The 18,646-nt window shown below is 42.4% G+C and overlaps 1 protein-coding gene across 7 annotated transcripts in view; it reads left to right on the forward strand.

Annotated features, from left to right (window-relative positions):
- The first annotated feature begins 317 nt into the window (after positions 1-317).
- Wdr91 (WD repeat domain 91) overlaps positions 318-18,646 on the forward strand; it is a 29,687-nt gene continuing 11,358 nt past the window's right edge. For 2 of the 7 annotated variants that reach the window (XM_015493810.2, XM_048786908.1), the window contains exons 1-7: positions 318-502; positions 1,783-1,962; positions 2,511-2,718; positions 4,372-4,454; positions 5,837-5,967; positions 7,110-7,275; positions 17,081-17,239. In XM_015493810.2, coding sequence (XP_015349296.1) covers positions 380-502; positions 1,783-1,962; positions 2,511-2,718; positions 4,372-4,454; positions 5,837-5,967; positions 7,110-7,275; positions 17,081-17,239 — 1,050 coding nt within the window. In that variant the 5' untranslated portion in view covers positions 318-379. Of the gene's footprint in view, positions 503-1,782; positions 1,963-2,510; positions 2,719-4,348; positions 4,455-5,836; positions 5,968-7,109; positions 7,276-17,080; positions 17,240-18,646 lie in introns of those variants that run through there. The other 5 variants (XM_048786907.1, XM_048786909.1, XM_048786911.1 and 2 more) reach the window with 5 other exon arrangements.

The following is an 18,646-nucleotide window of genomic DNA, read 5'->3' on the forward strand; positions in this document are numbered from 1 at the left end:
CCCTGGCGGCCTCGTGACTATCTGGGACGTTCACAAGGTCCAGTCCTACTTGATTTGGACGGGAGTCGCCACTTGCAGTAACTCAGATGACAAAGCCTCCGCTGGCGCTGCCAGAAAACTCAAAAGACAAGAGCCTCTAGCAGCCACCCCTCAGTGAGTAAGAGCGTAAAGAGGTCGGCTGGGCGGGTACGGAGGCGAGGCTTAGGGGCGGGGCAACGGTCGAGGGGCGGGGCCTCGGCGCCTGGCGCGCAGGGCGTGCGGGCTGGTAGGCCGGCCTCTTCGTGACGTACTAGACGCCCGCGCCCGGCTCCTCCCCGTCCCTCTCAGGCCCCGCCCCTTCGTCTCCGCTGCCGCGGACCCTCAAGCCTCTGGCGCAGCGATGGCGGAGGCGGTGGAGCGCACAGACGAGCTGGTCCGGGAGTACCTGCTCTTTCGAGGCTTCACGCACACACTGCGGCAGCTGGACGCCGAAATCAAGGCGGACAAGGAGAAAGGGTTCCGGGTGAGGGGCCGGCGAGCGCCGCGCGGGCGGAGGCGGCCCGAGGGATCTCCAGAGCGGGCCCCTTCCCCCGAGCACTGCCCTCCCGGGCTGTAGCGGCGCTGTCACCGCGCTTGGGGGGCCGTAGACATTATGCGTCTGGCCCTAGCTAGGCAGTTGAGGAACAGGCCTTGAGACGGACGTGACTTTCCTGAAGTTGCTCAGTGAGTCAGGAGCATCTGCATCGGGGCCCAGGTGCCCTGATTCCTGGTCCAGGGCTCTGTTCTCCATCCCAGTCTCCCGGCGGGTGCTGGTGGACGAGGTTTTAGGAGCCAGGACTGGGTAGATGGTTGAGTTCTGGCAAGAGAACGACGCAAGGTTTTGGCTTCTGATGGCAGTGGGAGCAAAAGCGTCTGCAGCCCCAAACGCCAACTGGGTTCAGGCGTCTGAGGTGTTCGTTTAAAATGGCCTTGTCAGGGACTCATTGGCAATTTTGCTTGAGTAGTTGAGGGAGAACTCATTGCACATTTTAAATTATAAAGACTTCCTACTATGATATGATTTTTCCTTGGGAGGTTCTTGGAATTTGTGTGCGATTTGTATGTGCTGAATCAGTTTTTCTGGTGTTGGCGAATTGAGAGAGACAGTGAGCTAGCACCGAGAGCGTTGAAGGGGAATTAGAATACTTGATTTTTTGCCTTGCCAAAGTTAGTAGTTACTTAGTGGCAAAAGCAAATAATTTTACCTCTTAAGATTTCTATTTTTCTATTTTTGATATGGATATACAAAATTTTTCTAGATTGTATATTCTGGTGTTCTTTACAAGGAGTTGAATTCTTTCTTTGACACTCTGAGCAGCTACCAGGGTTGTGGTAGTTTTTTGACTTGTAGGAGTAAGTCAGTGCACCGCTTGATGATCCTTGGAATTTTGGAATTGTGCACTGGGAGGAGGCCTTAGACATTGTCTCATACTTTCTTACCTCTTTGCCTTTTAAATATGAGGAACTGAGACTGCAGTTAAAGTGACATTGCCAACTTGGTTCAGTAGATCCAAAACCTGGAGCCAGATCTCCAAAGCCTTTTTATACTTGAAGTTTCCATGCTTATGGGAGAGACAAGATATATATCTAGCATTAGAAAATAACTTAAAAGCTACTACATTAGTATGTTTTATTATAAATTGCCAACTTAAACTTATTTGTACACCTAGAAGTCAGTGAGAGGAAAAACTGTATTCTGTGGAATGCAAGGTGAATTCCCTTCTGTCCTTCCCCGCCTTCTTCAGCACTGCTTTTTCTCACTAGGTGGACAAGATTGTGGACCAGCTACAGCAGTTAATGCAGGTGTATGACTTAGCTGCCCTTCGGGATTACTGGAGCTACCTGGAACGAAGGCTCTTTAGCCGCTTGGAGGATATATATAGACCCACCATCAACAAGCTGAAAACCAGCCTCTTCCGCTTTTATCTTGTCTACACAATCCAGGTGTTTGTTGATTCAGGGGTTCTGAGGTGGGAGAGCTCTTTGATCCAGAAATAGATTTTCTTCTAACTGGAGGGAGAAACATGAACATTACTATGGGAAAGTGTGGAACAGCCACAATGCATATTATTCTTGACTGCTTTCCTACTTCTTTTTTCCTTCTCATCATCTGTAGGTCCTCTTACCTGTTGTTTCCATTCCTATTTCCCCTCTTGTTTTAGGAACATCACCCTGGATAGTGGTTTAAAGATATAAAATTTGAGTGATAAAGACTACAGCTGATTTGAAAGAATAAGTCACTTAGGTTATTTGAACATCACAAGGGATTAGTTTTCAGGGTGGCATTTGTCGTTAGAACTTCAGTTTAAACTATCTCTGAAATAAGGTTCCTGAGAAAAGGGCGATGATTGTGTTCATATTGTGGAGGTAATATCTTGCCATTCACTTGGCAGGTGGTATCCAAAAGGCTGTCTGCTGTGTAGTGGTGAAGAATCTTACCTCTGGACTTGTGTCTCTTCCCCTTCCTTGCTACCTCCTTTGTGTCTTGGCAGACAAACCGAAATGACAAGGCTCAGGAATTCTTTGCAAAGCAGGCCACAGAGCTTCAGAACCAGGCTGAGTGGAAGGATTGGTTTGTCCTGCCTTTCCTGCCATCCCCAGACACCAACCCCACCTTTGCTACCTACTTTTCTCGACAGTGGGCTGACACCTTTATTGTGTCCCTCCACAACTTCCTGAGTGTCCTGTTTCAGTGCATGCATATCCTTTTTGCTGCCTGGGGCTGTGGGCTTAGTCTGAGGCAGCCAGACTGTGTGCCCAGGATCATTGACATGTGTCATGTGAGGGGGCTGGACAAATTGTGGTTATTTTTGTCAGGAGGCCAGGGAGTCATAAATCTTAGTTCTGACACTGTGCTGCTAAAGAAATAGCTGACACGCATGTGTGGGGATAGTGTTAGCAGCAGGCAAAAGGGTTGGAAGGCAGCTATTTCTTGGTGAAACCAGTCAGATTTGAAGCACCCTCTCTGTGCATGATGTGTCCCTGTGGATTGCCTTTGTGGGGATTTCGTAGCAGAACACTTGGGTTGGGGTTTCCTTCCTGAGTTAGTGTTTGGATTATTTCTGTCAGTGGTCTCAGTGTTGCTCTATTTGTCAGAAAACAGGGTAGTTTTAAGTCAAATATATGTGAGTATTTGAGAGAGAGAATGATGATACATGCAAAACAGCCTGTCAAATATACCATTTGTTATGGAAAGCCAGAGATCCTGAGACCCAGGAATGCGTCATTGTTCAAGTCCTCCAGGCTGGAAATCTGGGGGGTGGGGGTGGGGTGGGGAGGAAGGGAGTGTGGTTTCAGCAGTGCTGTCTGGTAAGGCCCTGATAAATTTGGGTGTTGTAGAGGCCCACCCACTGGTGGCCATTCTGGCCTCTGGGAAGAACATTTTCTGGTGGAGGTTCCTGCCTTTGATGTTTCCTTTCCTCATGTGAATTAGCATGATTTCCATCCTCACAGATCTGACTCTCCTGCTGCCTTTTCATCCTGAGGGCTTTCCAAAGAAAATCACAAGGTGGTTGCCATATGACTGTGTGGGCCCTTCAGGGCAACTGAAATGGTCACTCAAGATCTTTTCAAGCAGAACTCTGCAAACTAGGTCACACACATCTGAGCTACAGTTTGCTTCGCCAGGAAAGGACTGAGGCCTGGTCTGCTCTGTGACTCCTGACTGAAGCTGTGTGAGCAGTTGGGAAAGACCAGTACCATAGCTAGAGCAGGGTGTTTGTGGGGTGGTGTGTGGCCATGCAATCTGCAGGAAGCTTTCTCTTTTCAGTCTAAACTTTGCCAGGGAGAGGTTTAATCTGGGGAGGGAAAACCTAGTGGCTGATCCTACTTCTAAGGTTACCTTCTGTCTGCATTCATCTTTTGCTAAAGCTTAGATGGTGAAGCCTGACAAATGCTAACTCTTTACTGTCATTGTTTGGGGGGAAATGCCAAAGTTTGAATGTCCTCTTCGAGATTGGCTAGCAGATTGTCATGTGTCTATGGGCCTAAAGGAAGTCAGGCTGACCTGGAGTAACAGGCCCAGAGAATAGGTAGAGAATATTTCATAAATGCAGCTTTTTATTTCATAAAGCTGGGATGAGCCCATTGCACCTATGTTCCTCTGTTTTGTGTTCAAGTGTTTGGCTACTATGTCAGTTGGGAAGAACTTTAATTTAAGAAAAATTTTTTTTTGTTTTGTTTTGTTTTTAATTTTGAGACAGGGTTTCACTAAGTTGCTAAGGCTAGCCTCTAACTTGTGACCCTCCTGTTTTAGCCTTCTAAATCATTGGGATTATAGGCATGTGCCACCATGCTCAGCCAGGAAGAACTTTTAAATGTTCTCATGCAGGCTTATTCTTTAACTTTGGGCACCAGTTCCAGTGATCCTGAACTTTGATGCAGAGTGCCAGAGGACAAACCAGATTCAAGAAGAAAATGAAGTTCTGCGTCAGAAGGTTTGTTTTAAACAGGCTGGCTCTTTGGGAAGGACTTCTGCTTTTTGAGTGTGAAATTGGGTAGTGGCAATGGAAGGTTGATTAAATATAGAAAAGCAGAATTATTCTCAGATGAAAGTGAGTCACTATCAGTCAATGTTGGGGCTTTGGGGCTATACCAGCCTCTGGTAACCAGAGGTGAAATTCATGTTTCAAATTATGTGTGCAGCAAAAGTAATGTATAACAGGAATGGACTTTCAAGAAGAAAAACACTGTGTGCCTTCATAACATACCTTGCACCTCACCTGATTTCTTATGTCTATTTTATTTTTCCTGTCTTTTTCCACATGTAGCCATGTATACATTGTTTCAAATCCAGATTTAATTTAATTCTTCCCACTCAACTACATGTTTCTCTTGTTGGATAAAATAACAAATTTGGGGAACCCACATTTGCCTTTACTTTTTGCTGGAGGCATTTCTTTGTCCTGAAATAAAGAGCTCTGTCAGTGAAAAGGAAGGAAAAGGAAGCTTAAAAACTGTTAGGTTCAGGGTTTTAATGTCTGTAATCCCAGCAATTTGGGAGGCTGAGGCAGGAGGATTACTTTTTGGAGGGCAGTCTCAGTAATTTAGCAAGATCCTGTTTCAAAATAGGGTTGCGGTGGGGTAATAGCCCTGTGCTCAATACCTCTGAGTTAAATCCCCCACTTATACTCCCCCACATGCACACATACAAAGATTTCAGAGTTTATTGTGTTTTGTGTGTGTATACAGTTGTTTCAGGTGAAAGACCTTTTTTTTTTTTTTTTTTTTTTTTTGGTACTGGGGATTGAATTTGGGGGTGCTTAACCACTGAGCCCTTTTAATTTTTTATATTTGAGACAGGGTCTTGCTAAGGCTGGCCTTGAACTTGTTGTCCTCCTACCTCAACCTCCCAAATTGATAGGATTATAGGCAATGCCACCATGCCCGGCTCAGGTGAGAGGTTAAGGATGATATAATTCATTAAGAACTTTTTTCCATGTGAGTTCCAAAGCTTGATTTTGTAGATGTCAAAGAACAAAGCAGGATCAGGTGGAGTTATTTTTCATAGTAAATTCAGGAAGAAGCAAGTCAAGTGGTAAAAAGGAAGCAAGTCAAATGATAAATGAAAAAAGAAGTGGTTTTGGATGTTTAACCGGTTTTGATTTTCTTACCTCACTGGTCTAGGCTAGTAGCAGCAAGTTATTCTTTCAGTTTTCCAGTGCTCAATGACCAAAATGTGAAGGGCACCCTGAGGCTGAGGTCAAGTGGCATTTTGAGCCAGTGAGGTTGGATTTGGATTTGAGATGCCTAAAAATCTCCCTCAGAAGAGGGAAAGTCAGGTGAGGTCATTGGCTAACTCAGCTCTACCCCTACATAGCTTTTTGCCTTGCAAGCTGAAATCCACCGACTAAAGAAGGAGGAGCAGCAACCTGAAGAGGAGGCGGCCTTGGTCCAACACAAATTGCCTCCTTATGTCTCCAATATGGACCGCCTGGGGGACTCAGAGCTGTAAGTGTACACCAGGGATCATGGGAAAGGTGGCTGCTGCTTCCTGTCCTCTGTACTCTATGCTCTCTCTGACCTGAGCTTCAATCTGATCCTGCCTTGCCCTTGGTCCCCTGTGCCCATTGAGGGAGAATTGCCAAAGAGCTCCTTGGCACATCTGCCCTTGCTTCAGAATTGATAAATAAGGTTCTCATGGCCTCTAAGGTCCTTTGGAAGTTGTTCTGAACCTCCAAGCCTTTGGCTCTGCGTGGAGAGAGGGGGCACAGCTCTGCCAGGGACACAAACATCCAGATGTGCATAGCCTGGATCAGTACAACAGCCACTGTGGTAAAGTCTCAGGAAGTTTTTGTGCATTGGAAGGAGTGCAGTGAGGAGGACTGGCCTTCCATGGGAGGGACACATTTCTTAGGGGAAGCATGCTATTGGGGTTTAGAAAGGTGGGCAGATTGGGATAGAGGTATTTGGGTGACCTTAAGAAATAGCCATTTATAGCAGAAGCCTCAGATGATAATTGAAAACACAGAGACACCGACAGGTGACACAGTGCATCAGGGTGCAAACCCAGGTGATAGCCAAGTGCTGCACCAAATAAACTGCTCTAGCTTTCCAGTCAACATCACTGAGGAGAATAAAATGCCAGCCAAAGATGTAATTTAAAGGTTTTAGTAGCTGTGTTTAAAAAATAAAATGAAACAAGCAAAGTTAATTTTTGTGATATATTTTATTTAGCCTAATATATCCAAATTATTTCATCGTGTAATGAATGTAAGCAGAATGTTAATGAGGTACTTTACACTTTTTTTCTTGCTGAGTCTTTGGATTCCAGCATGTCTTACACTCCAGTACATCTCAATTTGGACTAACCACAGTTCAGATGCTCAGAGGCATGTGTGGACAGTGGCTGTTGGACAAGGCAGCTCTGAGTTTTACTGGGGCCCTCAAAGAAGAGCCATAGTCTTCACTAAGCTGCTGGCTCCCTCTGTAGAGGAAATGGTACCTTGGATAATGCCACTGTCAAGCCCAGGCTGGGGAGCCTGGCTAAGGCCCCTGTCATTAACCTCACCCATATCCCAGAAGCTCTTTGAGTTCTTGGATCTCCCTCATCCCCTTCCAGTCCTTTGACCCTGTGGTGTGTCTTTGACCAGAGCCATGGTATGCAGCCAGAGGACCACCTCCCTCTCCCAGTCGCCTCGAGTAGGATTCCTGTCCTCGTTGCTGCCTCAGAGTAAGAAGAGCCCCTCAAGGTTGTCGCCTGCCCAGGGACCTCTGCAGACTCAGAGCTCAGTCAAGAAAGAGTCCTTCAGCAGTCAGGTAAGTGCTGGTCTTGCCTTTCTAACTTTCCAAGAAGCCTCTGACATCTGACTATCAGGTCTGCTTCTAGGTTTTCTTATCAAGTGTAGACTTGTGTGCCCTCCATTTAGGACCAAGTTCTTAGATGAACTGTGAAATCCTAAATTCACTTCTAATTCCTTTCTATTTCTTTTCCTACCTTTGTTGTCACAGATCAGTGATAATTCTGCAGGATGAGCATAGAGATAAGACCAGTGAGGGAATTGGGAGAACAAGGAGGAAAATCCCCCCAATGCATGCTGCATTTTTGCCTCTGGCTGGCACTGCAGGGTGTGGCACTGAGACAGTGGCAGATGTGCGTGTGCTGATGAAGTGCTGTGCTGGACTTCAGGCCCAGGGCTTCTGACCACCCCTGCACTCCTGTCTCAACTCAGAAGTCTGCCACACTCCACAGGCAAAGTGGTGGACAGTCAATGACAGGAAGTGGGCTTTGCGGGGTCTCTCCCCTTTCTTCCTAATCTTCCTGGGAACCCACAAGGACTTATGACTGTTTGAGTGGTTCAAGTGTGAGTTCAATTGAGTTTTTGGTGATATAAATTATTGTCTGAGTAAGAGTTAATTAAGAGTTTCCTGAATCTATGTATTTGTAGATAAACATCTACAAGTTTATCTTTGCTGAATCTACAAAGGATTTTCATTATTTTTTACTTTAATATTATATTGCAAGAGATGTTTTTTTCCATGCCAGCTTATGTCCAAAACAACCAAGAGTCCCACTGAATTGTTTTTTTAGCTTAGCTTGTCAGAATAATTGCTTTCAGAAATGCCTGCCAGAGTGAAAGTCTCACAGACTCCAACTTAGACTTGCTATGGTAGGGGCACTCTATTTGAATGTATTTTTACTAGTTAACAATAAAGTAAGTTGTCGTAGTCTGTGCCTTCCTTTTCTACTACCCAGGACTGGAGTTGCAAGTGATGTGACAGTTTGGGGTGGCTCCCTGTACTCAGGGAGGCAGCGGTCTGCCCTAGGCTGCCTTTGGAATGTGGGGTTCAGTATTGTTGAGCTGCAAACTCCAAGTAGGGTGTTGGATAAGATAGTGTGGACTCAGTCAGTCATAAAGCTGATGCAGCTTTACTTTTAGCTTGGGCTCCTTGTTTAGCATCGAAGCTCAAATTGCTTAAACTCACCCCAATTTTGGGGGGATAATAATAGTATTGACTCCCTAGGGAAGGAATAATTGAGTGGCTAGAAGAGCTCTTGGTATCTGCAGTGGCTGGCAAATGATAAGCATGCAGTTAAGTTTAGTAGAAGTTGTATTCTTGAAGATTCTGGCCTAGTTGGGTTCCCAAGTCAAGTCTGAGATCTCAGGTGCCACCTTGCCTTGGTAGGGACACTCTCTTTTAAATGTATTTTTACTAGTTAGTGCAGAATGAGATTGACTGTAATCTCATCATCCAAAAAAGTAGAAGCAGTTAAAAATCAGTCACAATTATTTCTACAACTCTTTTTTCTGAAATTCAAACTTTGAAAGTAAAATTTCAGTTTCTTAGAATATGGACAAGTAAGTTTTACTGTTTACTTTCCAGATCTCTTACTGAGCAACATTTTATAATTTTGGTAGATGGTATGGGCTTGCCATTGTGGAATTCAATTTTTCTAACTCAAAATGAAATCAGAGAGCTTCTTCGGAAGTAAGCCTGTGGGCTGTGCTCTTATGTGTTTAGGAACTGTGTGTCACATTATAAGGTTGAAATGGCATGGGAAATCTTTGTGAAGTTTACTGCCAAGAAGTGAAGGTAAAAATGCATGTATCTCAAATATAATTGGGAAAAGGTTGAGAAATAGTAAAGTGTCTTAACAGAGCAGTTCTCTAGATCTTGAATGGAGACCTCAGATAGCTACATTCTAAAAACCCACTGGCCAAGTCACTTTTTTTTTTTAAATTTGATGGCAGACTATTTAGACCCAGCATGGACATTTTAACTCTTAAAAATAACTAGCAGATTTGAGGTTTAAGAAAATGACAGAATTTTAGAGTTGGAAGGAGGCTTAAAGGTCATCTGGCCCATTTTCCTGCTGAGCATAGGAATGCATTCTGTGGGATTGATTGCCTTCTATGATGTGGAGCTAATGCTTGTAAAGTGGGAATGTGTACTTATTAGAAAGCTACTAGTAGAAACCCCTTTATAACTTTTACTCACCAGTCTTAGCTCTCTGGAGCTATGTTAAATAAGCTGCTTGCATAGGACAACCCTTTCTATCTTTTCCATGTTAAGCACTGTCTGTGCCTCCCTTTCCCCAACTGTTTTCTCCCATGGCATAATTTCTAGATTCTTCACCATTCTGCCACTTCCTCTTAGAGGGGCCATTCTAATGTATCAATTCCTCTATTAAATTGATGCCCAAATTCAATGTCCATTTTAGATGTTTTCTCACCAATGCCAAATGCAGTATGTGGTAGTATCACTTCCTGTGATTTTGATAAAACTCCTTTGAACTCAATGTGAAATGGAAACGATTTCTAAATAAGCTATATTGCTTTGTCAGTGCAAATCAGGCATGCAGTCTTTTTTTCTCACCACTACCACCCCTTCTTTGGTTTCTTACTATTAAAGAATAAGCACACATATAGAGATCAAAAAAAAAAAAAAAAAAAAAAAACCCACCCTGAATTTTGTTGTTAAATTAGCAATACATAAAATGATTAAACTTTTCTATTTTCCAAATCATATATGCAGAGCATTGTAAATTTTACTTACTTCAGTATTTTTCCTGCTTGTGATGGGTCACTAAAACTCTTGTCACTATTACTGAGATGTCTATAGCATGATTCTTGCAAAATAGATGGCAACATACTTTCTCTGGACTTTCAATAGAAAAAAAAGGAAGAGAGGACTAACTGCAAAACCGAGGTTCCCAAACTCTTTTGGGATCTCAGAATGGTAGCCAGGGGAGGGAGCATCATTAGCAGTCAGGCCTGGGCTGCTGCGCTGCCCACATCCTTCCCCCGCAGCGGTGATTCTGTGTCTTTCACACCCACTTAGTGAGCTATGGGACAACAAGTGGGAATTGCCTTATTATAGAGATAACCTTTAATTGGCTGTAATGTAAAGAAAGCAAAGCATCCACAAACTTATGTACTTCTAATTCTTATTAGTATCAAATTACCTCCTAGCTGTTGAGACATCAGTGGTAACAACAGCTGCAGTGGGGCCTGTTCCCATGGAGCTTGGCAGGATGGGGAAGGGCACACTCTTCCCAGTCCTTCAGTCCTGACTTTTGGGTGGCTTTGTTTTACTTCAGGTGAGACCAAATTTCTGGAACTTGCTCCCTGCCTTGTTTGGATAGCTTCCTGGCAAGATCTGTGAGGCTTTTGATTCTCTCTTGATTTATTCAGGTCACTGAAAATGAACAGGTATCAACCTATGCCATCTCCAGAGGGAGAAAGTCAAATGATAAAGCAGGTTACAGTACCTTTCCTAAACTGAAGGAGTCAGGTAGATTTATGATGGGTACAGTCTAAACCTTGGGGGCATTAAGTTATATGAATACGGTAGTTAAAATTTTTATGAGGTTTGCCTTTAAAACAAAATAAAACCTCCAATTACTGATTATGTCACAGTAAACATTTGTTTAAGTTGTGCATATTTGTAGCTAGAAACAAATTTATCTTAACCTACTTATTAAAGTGTTTTGTGGACAGCTGCATTTATCAGTTTTGTTTTTTTTTTTTTTTCCTGGTATTGGGAATTGAACCAGGGGTGCATAACCACTGAACCACATCCCTACCCTTTCTCTATGAGTTGCTTAGTGCCTCTGTAAGTTGCTGAGGCTGGCTTTGAATTCATAATCCTCCTGTCTCAGATTCCTGAGCTGCTGGGATTACAGATGTGTGCCACCACACCTGACTTCAACAGCTTTTTCTTTTTTCTTTTTTAAATTTTTAGTTGTAGATGGACACAATGCCTTTATTTTATTTATTTATGTGGTACTGAGGATCAAACCCAGTGCCCCAAGCATGCAAGGCAAGGGCTTTACCACTGAGCCATACCCCCAGCCCTTTATCAGCTTTTAATATATTATTATCTTTCCTTGTTGCTCACCCTTCTTTGGTGACGTAGGTACAGTTTAAGGAGAAGCTCCCCTCTCTTTAAGCAGGTTCTGAGAGGTCATGTTCTTGGGTCTATGGTTCTTTTGTTTCTTATTGAATGCAAATCATTTTGTTAATACCTGTTTGTATTTTTGTTTTATAAAATATAAGCTGTCCAACCCCAGCCTGACAGCACTGGGCAACTTCTTTGTCATCTTAACTTTCAGGGGAACATTACCTTTGAATTTCTTCATGTCAGGTGTACATTTAATTATGCTGGAGAATTTGAAGGCTCTCTGTACCATCAATATGGACTAGCTTAATTGAGCACTCAACATCAAGCATTGAAAAAGGAAAGGGTTCTATTTATTAGGTATAAGGGGTGCCAAGGTGCTTGTTTCCCTCTGTAGCATTTTCTACTTTTGGTCCAGGGCAGGATACCCATGTAGTCCACAGTGTTCTACTGCCTGGAAATCATGTGCCAGGCAGTGAATGTGGTAAACATAGCATCTCCTGGACCATAATATGTTTGCTTGGTGTCTGCATTTTCAGTGACTATTTTTATGAGGGTTTCAGAACATAATCAGTAGAAGCAGTTACATGATGGCAGTAGCCTGCCTGCTGCCTCCAGACCGTGGCCTTGTAAGTGCTCCCAGATTGAGCAGGCCCCCTGCTCATTCCATCTCCTTAGGACCAGACACTTAATCTTGCATTGGCCCCTGTCCTCTTGGAACCCAAATACAGTTGTTATTGACACAGTTCTAACATTTGGAATGGAAATGTGCTGTGTTTGATCAGCTCGGGTTTATAATTTTTGCTCTCTTCATGAAGGACTTAAAGTTTAAAAACAGGCCAATACATGTCTTTTCTTTTTATCTCAGTAGGAACTATCATGAAAATATTTAATAGGAAGTTCACCATGGGAGAAGACAGGAGGAAGAAGCCACAGAAGTGTTTCTGCATTCTTTGGATGATCTGATAGCACTGTGCCATTTTCTTAGATAGTGGACCACTTCTTTCCTTGTTCTTTTGACATCAGAGTCCTTATCACTGATTAGTTTGTCTGTGTCAGGGCTTCTGCTCAGTTTGTGCTTTAGCTTTTCTAGAACTTTCTGGTAGGTTAGCATTACTCTTTATGGTTTGAACTTGCCACACATTCCTTTAAATATTTTCTTTCTTTATTCATGGGGTATAATATGGCATAAAATTTATACTTCAGAATCTGTCATCCTCACTCATGCACTAATTCCCTTTAAAATTTCTTCCTTTTTCTGGATGTTCTAAGTTCCTAAAAGTTGAAGAATGTGTTTATGCCACAGTTCCCTTTTCTTTATACATCCTAATAGGGTACTTTTTCTTAAGATTTTTTTTGTCATATGAGCATAGCCATCCAGCTTTTCATGTAAATAAAAACAAAGCCAGTGTGGTAGATCTCTGTATCTCTTCCTTTACTTACTATTGGATGAAATTGTTGATAAAATAATTCACCAGATATTGTACTTATATAAGTTGAGCATCTCTAATCCAAAAATCTGAAATGCTCCAAAGTCTAAAACTTTTTGAGCACCTACAGGATGCCAAGTGGCAAATTCTACACTGTGAAACTTTTGTTTCATGTGCAAAATTATTAAAAATATACAAAATTATCTTCAGCCTATGGTATAAGGTATATATAAAGTATAAACAAATTTCATGTTTAGACTTAGGTCCTATCCCTGTGATATCTTGCTATGTATGTGCAAATATTCCAAAATCTGAAACATTGCTGGTCCCAAGCATTTTGAATAAGGGATACTCAGCCTGTAATAGAATAAGTGTGGGAGATGCCAGGATTGTCAGTGTAGTACATATTGCTACTATAACTTCACTTGTCCATCACTGTCTCTACTCATGTGTAGTCAGATAGTAATGAGGGCCCAGTCCGCCAGGCAGGGTACTGGGTGCTATGGCTACAAACGTGTAAGGCAAGGTCACTGGGAGTAGTTCACAGTAGGGCTAGTGCAGCCTCACAGTAGGGCTGAGCCTCTTGGTATGCTGGTATCATCTAGTGAGTACATAGCTCTACCAACATCTTTTCCTCTCTCCAGCTTTTTATCCATGCAGAAGTTCTCAGTAAGTGTTATGGATTTGTTTAAAGGTAATTACATTGCATGTTACTTTACCTTTTCTTTCTTCTTTCTTACTTTTGTAGCTTTTTATTATTATATACTTTCAAGGTAACAGGACAGTTGCAAGAATAAAGACACTCTCAACCCCCACCACCACCCCCCATCTATTTTACCATTTCACATTTCCATCAGGAGTGTATGAGAATTCCTGGTTCCCCACACACAGCCTCTCCAACAGAATCTCTTGTGCAGCTCTGGAACTTTTGCTAATATGATGGGTAAGAAATGGTATTTCAGTGTAGTTTATTTATAGTTCTCTTCTGAGTGAAATAGAGCATCTTTTCATGTGTTTAAAGTCCATTGTATATTTCTTATAAATTTTGTTCATGTCTTTTCCCATTTCTCTATATAAATCTTGGTATTTTCCTCAAGTTTGAAAATTTTCATTTGTGAAGGAGGATATTAGGCTTTTATTTATGACATTTGTTGCAAATATTGTCTCTCAATATGTCCTTTATCTTTTGACTTTTCTTGAGATATTTTTGGTACACCAAAAGTTTATTTTTTTTAATTCAGTGAAATTTATCAGTTTCCTATTTTTACTGCACTTGGATTTTAAGTCATAATTAGCTTTTCCCTATAACCAGAGGAATACACCCATGGTTTCCTTTAGTAATGGTACTGTTGCATTTTTATAAATTATATATCTGATTTGTTTGGAGTTTATTCTTGTGTATAATATGAATAATGGGTCTAATTTCTCCTTTTTTAAAAAAATGACTTGCTAATTGTTCCAATACCATTGATTCAAAATTTTCTTTGCTCCAGTAATTTGAAAATCCACTGTACAGTAAAATACCATGTATAATTGGATGTGTCTGGACTTCCTGCTCTGTTGATTTTTCTATCCATTCATGTTCCACTACCATGCTGTTTTAATTCTAGAGGCTTTGCTGTATGTTAAAGAACCTGAAAGGTTTAGCTTCCTCTCAGTGCTCTTTGTTTTTGATGTTTTTCTAGCTGTTCTTTGAAATTTATGAATTAGAGGGATCTGGCAATTTGATGATTTGAGATATCCTGTGCAAGAAGGGATGGCTTTCTTTTATTCCAAACTACTTTCATGTTTTTTAGGGATGTTTTACAATTTTCTTTATGTAGCTTTCATATACTTTTGTCAAGTTTATCCTTAGATATTTTATATTTGTTGTTGCTATATTAACTAGGATTCTGTTACATTATATTCTCCTCCTGGTTATCATTTGTGTATATGAAGGCTACTGATTCTGCATTTTGTTTTTACATTTTGCTATCTTGTTCTTTTAAGTTAGTTTTAGCATTTATTTTCAATAATTTTTTCAGGTATACTGGCCTGCCATCTTCAAGAAAGAGAAAGTTTTTCTACTTTTCCAATTCTTCAGTCTTTTTGTTGCTTCTCTTACACAATTGTGTTAATACTACCAGTAAAGAGTTTAACAGAAGTGGAGATGGGTCATCCTGCCTTGTTCCCTAGCAGGACTCCTTCACATGTTTCCCGTTAAGTATGGTGCTGACTTAAGGATGAAGGAAACAAGGGGTAACACACATATACACACACATACACATCCTAGACTATTCAGTAATGTTTTATATAGAAGTTTTGCATTAGTACTCATATTGATATCTATGATTTCTTATCTGCTATCTTTATCAGGTACAGAAAAATATTATACTTCATAAAAAAGAATTTGAATTTGAGGTTTTTCTTTCTCTGTACACTGAAATGATTTTTATAGTATTGGGACTATATGGTTCCTGTGGGTTTGATAGAATTCACCTGAGAAACCAGTTGGGCCTGGTACTTTTTTGGTATAATAGTTTTTGATAAGTTTTACAACTTTTTCATTTTTTTCCTTATGGAAGATGATCTGTTGAAGTTTTTCATGACTACTGGTAAACTGAGTTTTCCTTAGAAATTGTTCATTTCATGGGGAGGGGGGAAATAGATTGCAAACCAGAATGTGAATCCATATGATAAAGCAGTGGCTCTGTCAGCTGGACCTTCATTGGGGAACAAGCCAGCATCTCTTTAAGAATCAACACTGTCCATCTGGACACCCCAGGGGACCCCAGTCCCCATGATCCCTGGTTTGTTTCACTTGTATGTGCCTGTTCCCATCATCTCTGTGAGTTGGAAATGCATTGAGGTGACCTATGTCTGATATTCTCCCATAAAATCAGCTGCCAGTAAACTTTCTAACTTGTATTTTAACTGTTAAAGAAGAGATTAAAATTTTACTAGGACATTTCTAAATTATAGATTGTGTTTTCTTAATTTTAGAAATCATTCTTTTTGTTTAAAATTGTAAGAGAAAATGTAAAATCCTTCTGAGGTATTGATAAAGTCCTTTGTGTAAATATCTTCTTCTCTCCCTGCTGCCATTAAGCCAAAGCAAAAGTGTGAAAATAAAAAGTCCTTGAGAGAATGTGTATTGATAACAAAGTGCTTTATTTACAGACTGCAAGTCTAGTTCATTAAGCTACCAAATGTTGAAAAGCATGACACCTTTTTTTCTTTGTCATGGAACTCAGAGATTATAAAATGGGAAACAAAATCTTGTTTAATATTTGATGTTGGCATGAAATTTTTGCATGCTTTTCTTTTTCATGTATCTGTGTATTAAAAAACCTGTTATTTACCATAGGATTAGTATTTGATGTTTTGAAGTAAACAAAGAATTTGTATTGCTAGATAAACTATTAGCTTATAAACTTAAAACAGTTTCTTTACCTCAATTAACTTAAAATAATGGACCAATAAACCTATAAAGATGCTCAACAAACAAAAAAAGATTGTTTATTTCAGCGAGGTTTGCATAAAAGTCTGCAAAAAAGTCAGCACACCACAGGCTTCCCAGATGATTCCGAGATCCATTAGAGTTGAGGATGGCTGCCTTTTTGTACAGTGAGACTAAGTTTTAGCAAGTTACCTAGTTTAGTTCATGAGGCTTAGTTTCCCACTGAACCTCCACTCTGTGATTCCTTTTGTTCTCATAATACCCTTCACAGAATCTAGTTAGCTCATTTTATGGGTTCTTTTTCCTTTTCTCAAAAATCCAGCTTAAAGATCTCTTAGTCAGGTTGACAGGTCTGTCAAATGTGCTTTATAATTTTCCCTGACTTTTGCAATGTCCTCACTTGCCAACCAACTTTTCTGGAAACTGCCATCAACTCAGGAAACAGATCTTCCTTCTTAGTACTATATGCAGCTAGCTTTGGAGTTCCCATAACCATCTTTTGGATTCTGTCAACATGATAGAGCTTTTGGAGACATGTTTTAGAATTCCTCAGTCAACACTCTGCCCTCAGCATCAGTAAATATGGGGAGGCATTACTGGACTTGGGTAATGGGGCTCGGCACCTGTGGGTCCCACCCTTAACAGGGAGTGAAGAGGGAAAGGAGGAGTCCCAGGCTGCAGGCCCCCCTGGCCTAGCCAGTGCCACTCTAACTACCTGTCCCAGCTTGCCAGGGAGGGCCTTTCCCCAGAGCTGGTGGGCAGAGAGGCTGTCCCCTATTCTTGCTTCCCTCCTGGTTGTCACTACCTGGGCTGCCAAAAAGGGAACTTTCAAAGCTAGCTTCTCATCCTCTAGGCCTCCAAGGGTAAGGACCTGGTGCCAGGGGCCAAGGATGGGAAGAGCCTCCTGGGCGGGCCAGCCTCGGGAGAGTCCAGCTGGGTACAGCAGCGGCAGCGGCGCCTGCAGGACCATGGCAAGGAGAGGAAGGAGCTTTTCTCTACCACCTCCTCCCAGGTATGGGGCATCCTGATGCCCACATGGTGGCTGTGGAAGGGGTTCCTTACCTCTCTTCTGAGTTCTGCTGTGCGAGGCATGGTCCTGCCCAGCTGTTCTAATTGCTTGCACTTTGGTTGTCTGGGTTTGTATTTTGCCTGGCTTTCCCCTTATAGTATTTCAGAGGACCAGAAAATGCAAGCTCTGGAAGTGCTTCTTAAGATGAGTTCTGCATGTGGTTGGCTGGGCACCCTGGCCTACTAGTCCTTCCCTTAGATTAACTGTGCAGGTCCGCATATCACCATCCCTGAGGTTTGGTCCCCTTCATTTAACCCTGAGTTGCCCTGACTTGCTTGCTGGCAGGATCTATTTCCCCTGCTCTACCCGAGGCCCAGCTGCCAGGTTGTTGTGCTGAGAGTCATGTGGTGGGATGCTGTGACTCTGACCCTTTCCATGCCGAGCCCCCTAGGCTTGGGGGCTCCCACCTGTGGGGATGTGGGTCAGGATCTACTCTTCCTGGCTGCTTCTGTTTCTACCAAATACTCCAGACTAAAAGCAAAAGTCAAAGGGATTTGCTGGTTTACCTCCATGAGCATGCATCTCCTATTTGGACTTTCTTGACCATTTTAGAGGCATTTTTTTTTTTTTGCCAGTGAGCAGCACAGTAGAGGTTTTAGTTTGGTAGCAATAGACCTTGAAGGCTCAGATCTCAAATTGTTCTGTTCTTGAGGATGAAGGCCACAGGCACAGCTCCATAAGGTCTGAGATCTTTCTGACATTCTTTGGCTATTGAATTCTTCCTGCCACCCTGTGGGGCACATGGAGGATATTAGGACCCCCAGGGAGTGGCCAGTGCCCTTACGCCTGGGGTGTGTCTAGTGAACACGTAGTAATCATAGTGGCTGACACTTGGCACCATGAGGCGGCAGATACCAGGCTGCTACAGAGCCCCACTGTCTTTGGATCTCTCTATCTTCATGCCTTACAGTTGCCTCATTTTCTCAGTCGCTCAGTACCCACTTCCCAAAAGAAGAGGAGTGGGGTGCACTGTGAGGGCCAGTCCAGTGGGCCTGGAACTACTTCTACCCTTTGCCAGCCTATGACCTTGGTCAGTTTCCAGAGCTGTCAGTGGAGTGAACAACATGGTTTTAGGGAGGTTAAATGATAGAAATCTGAAAACCACACATTATAGTGCCTAGCACACAGTGGGCTCTCATGAAACAATGTTCATTATCCTTGGCCTGGCCTGTGTCACGTCAGGCCTGTGTCCTGAGTCCTGTCAGCTGTGACAGGGAGAGAAGGGCTCAGGGCCCCTCTCCCTCAGCAGAGGGTATGAGGTGAGTAAAGTCCCGAGGAAGGGGCTGTCTAGGGGATGGGAGCCCCATTTTCCTGGGGCAAGCTGAACTCTACCCTCAAAGCTCAGAACTT

The sequence above is a fragment of the Marmota marmota genome, unplaced genomic scaffold (genome assembly GCF_001458135.2).
Source record: "Marmota marmota marmota unplaced genomic scaffold, marMar, whole genome shotgun sequence".
NCBI lineage: Eukaryota > Metazoa > Chordata > Mammalia > Rodentia > Sciuridae > Marmota > Marmota marmota.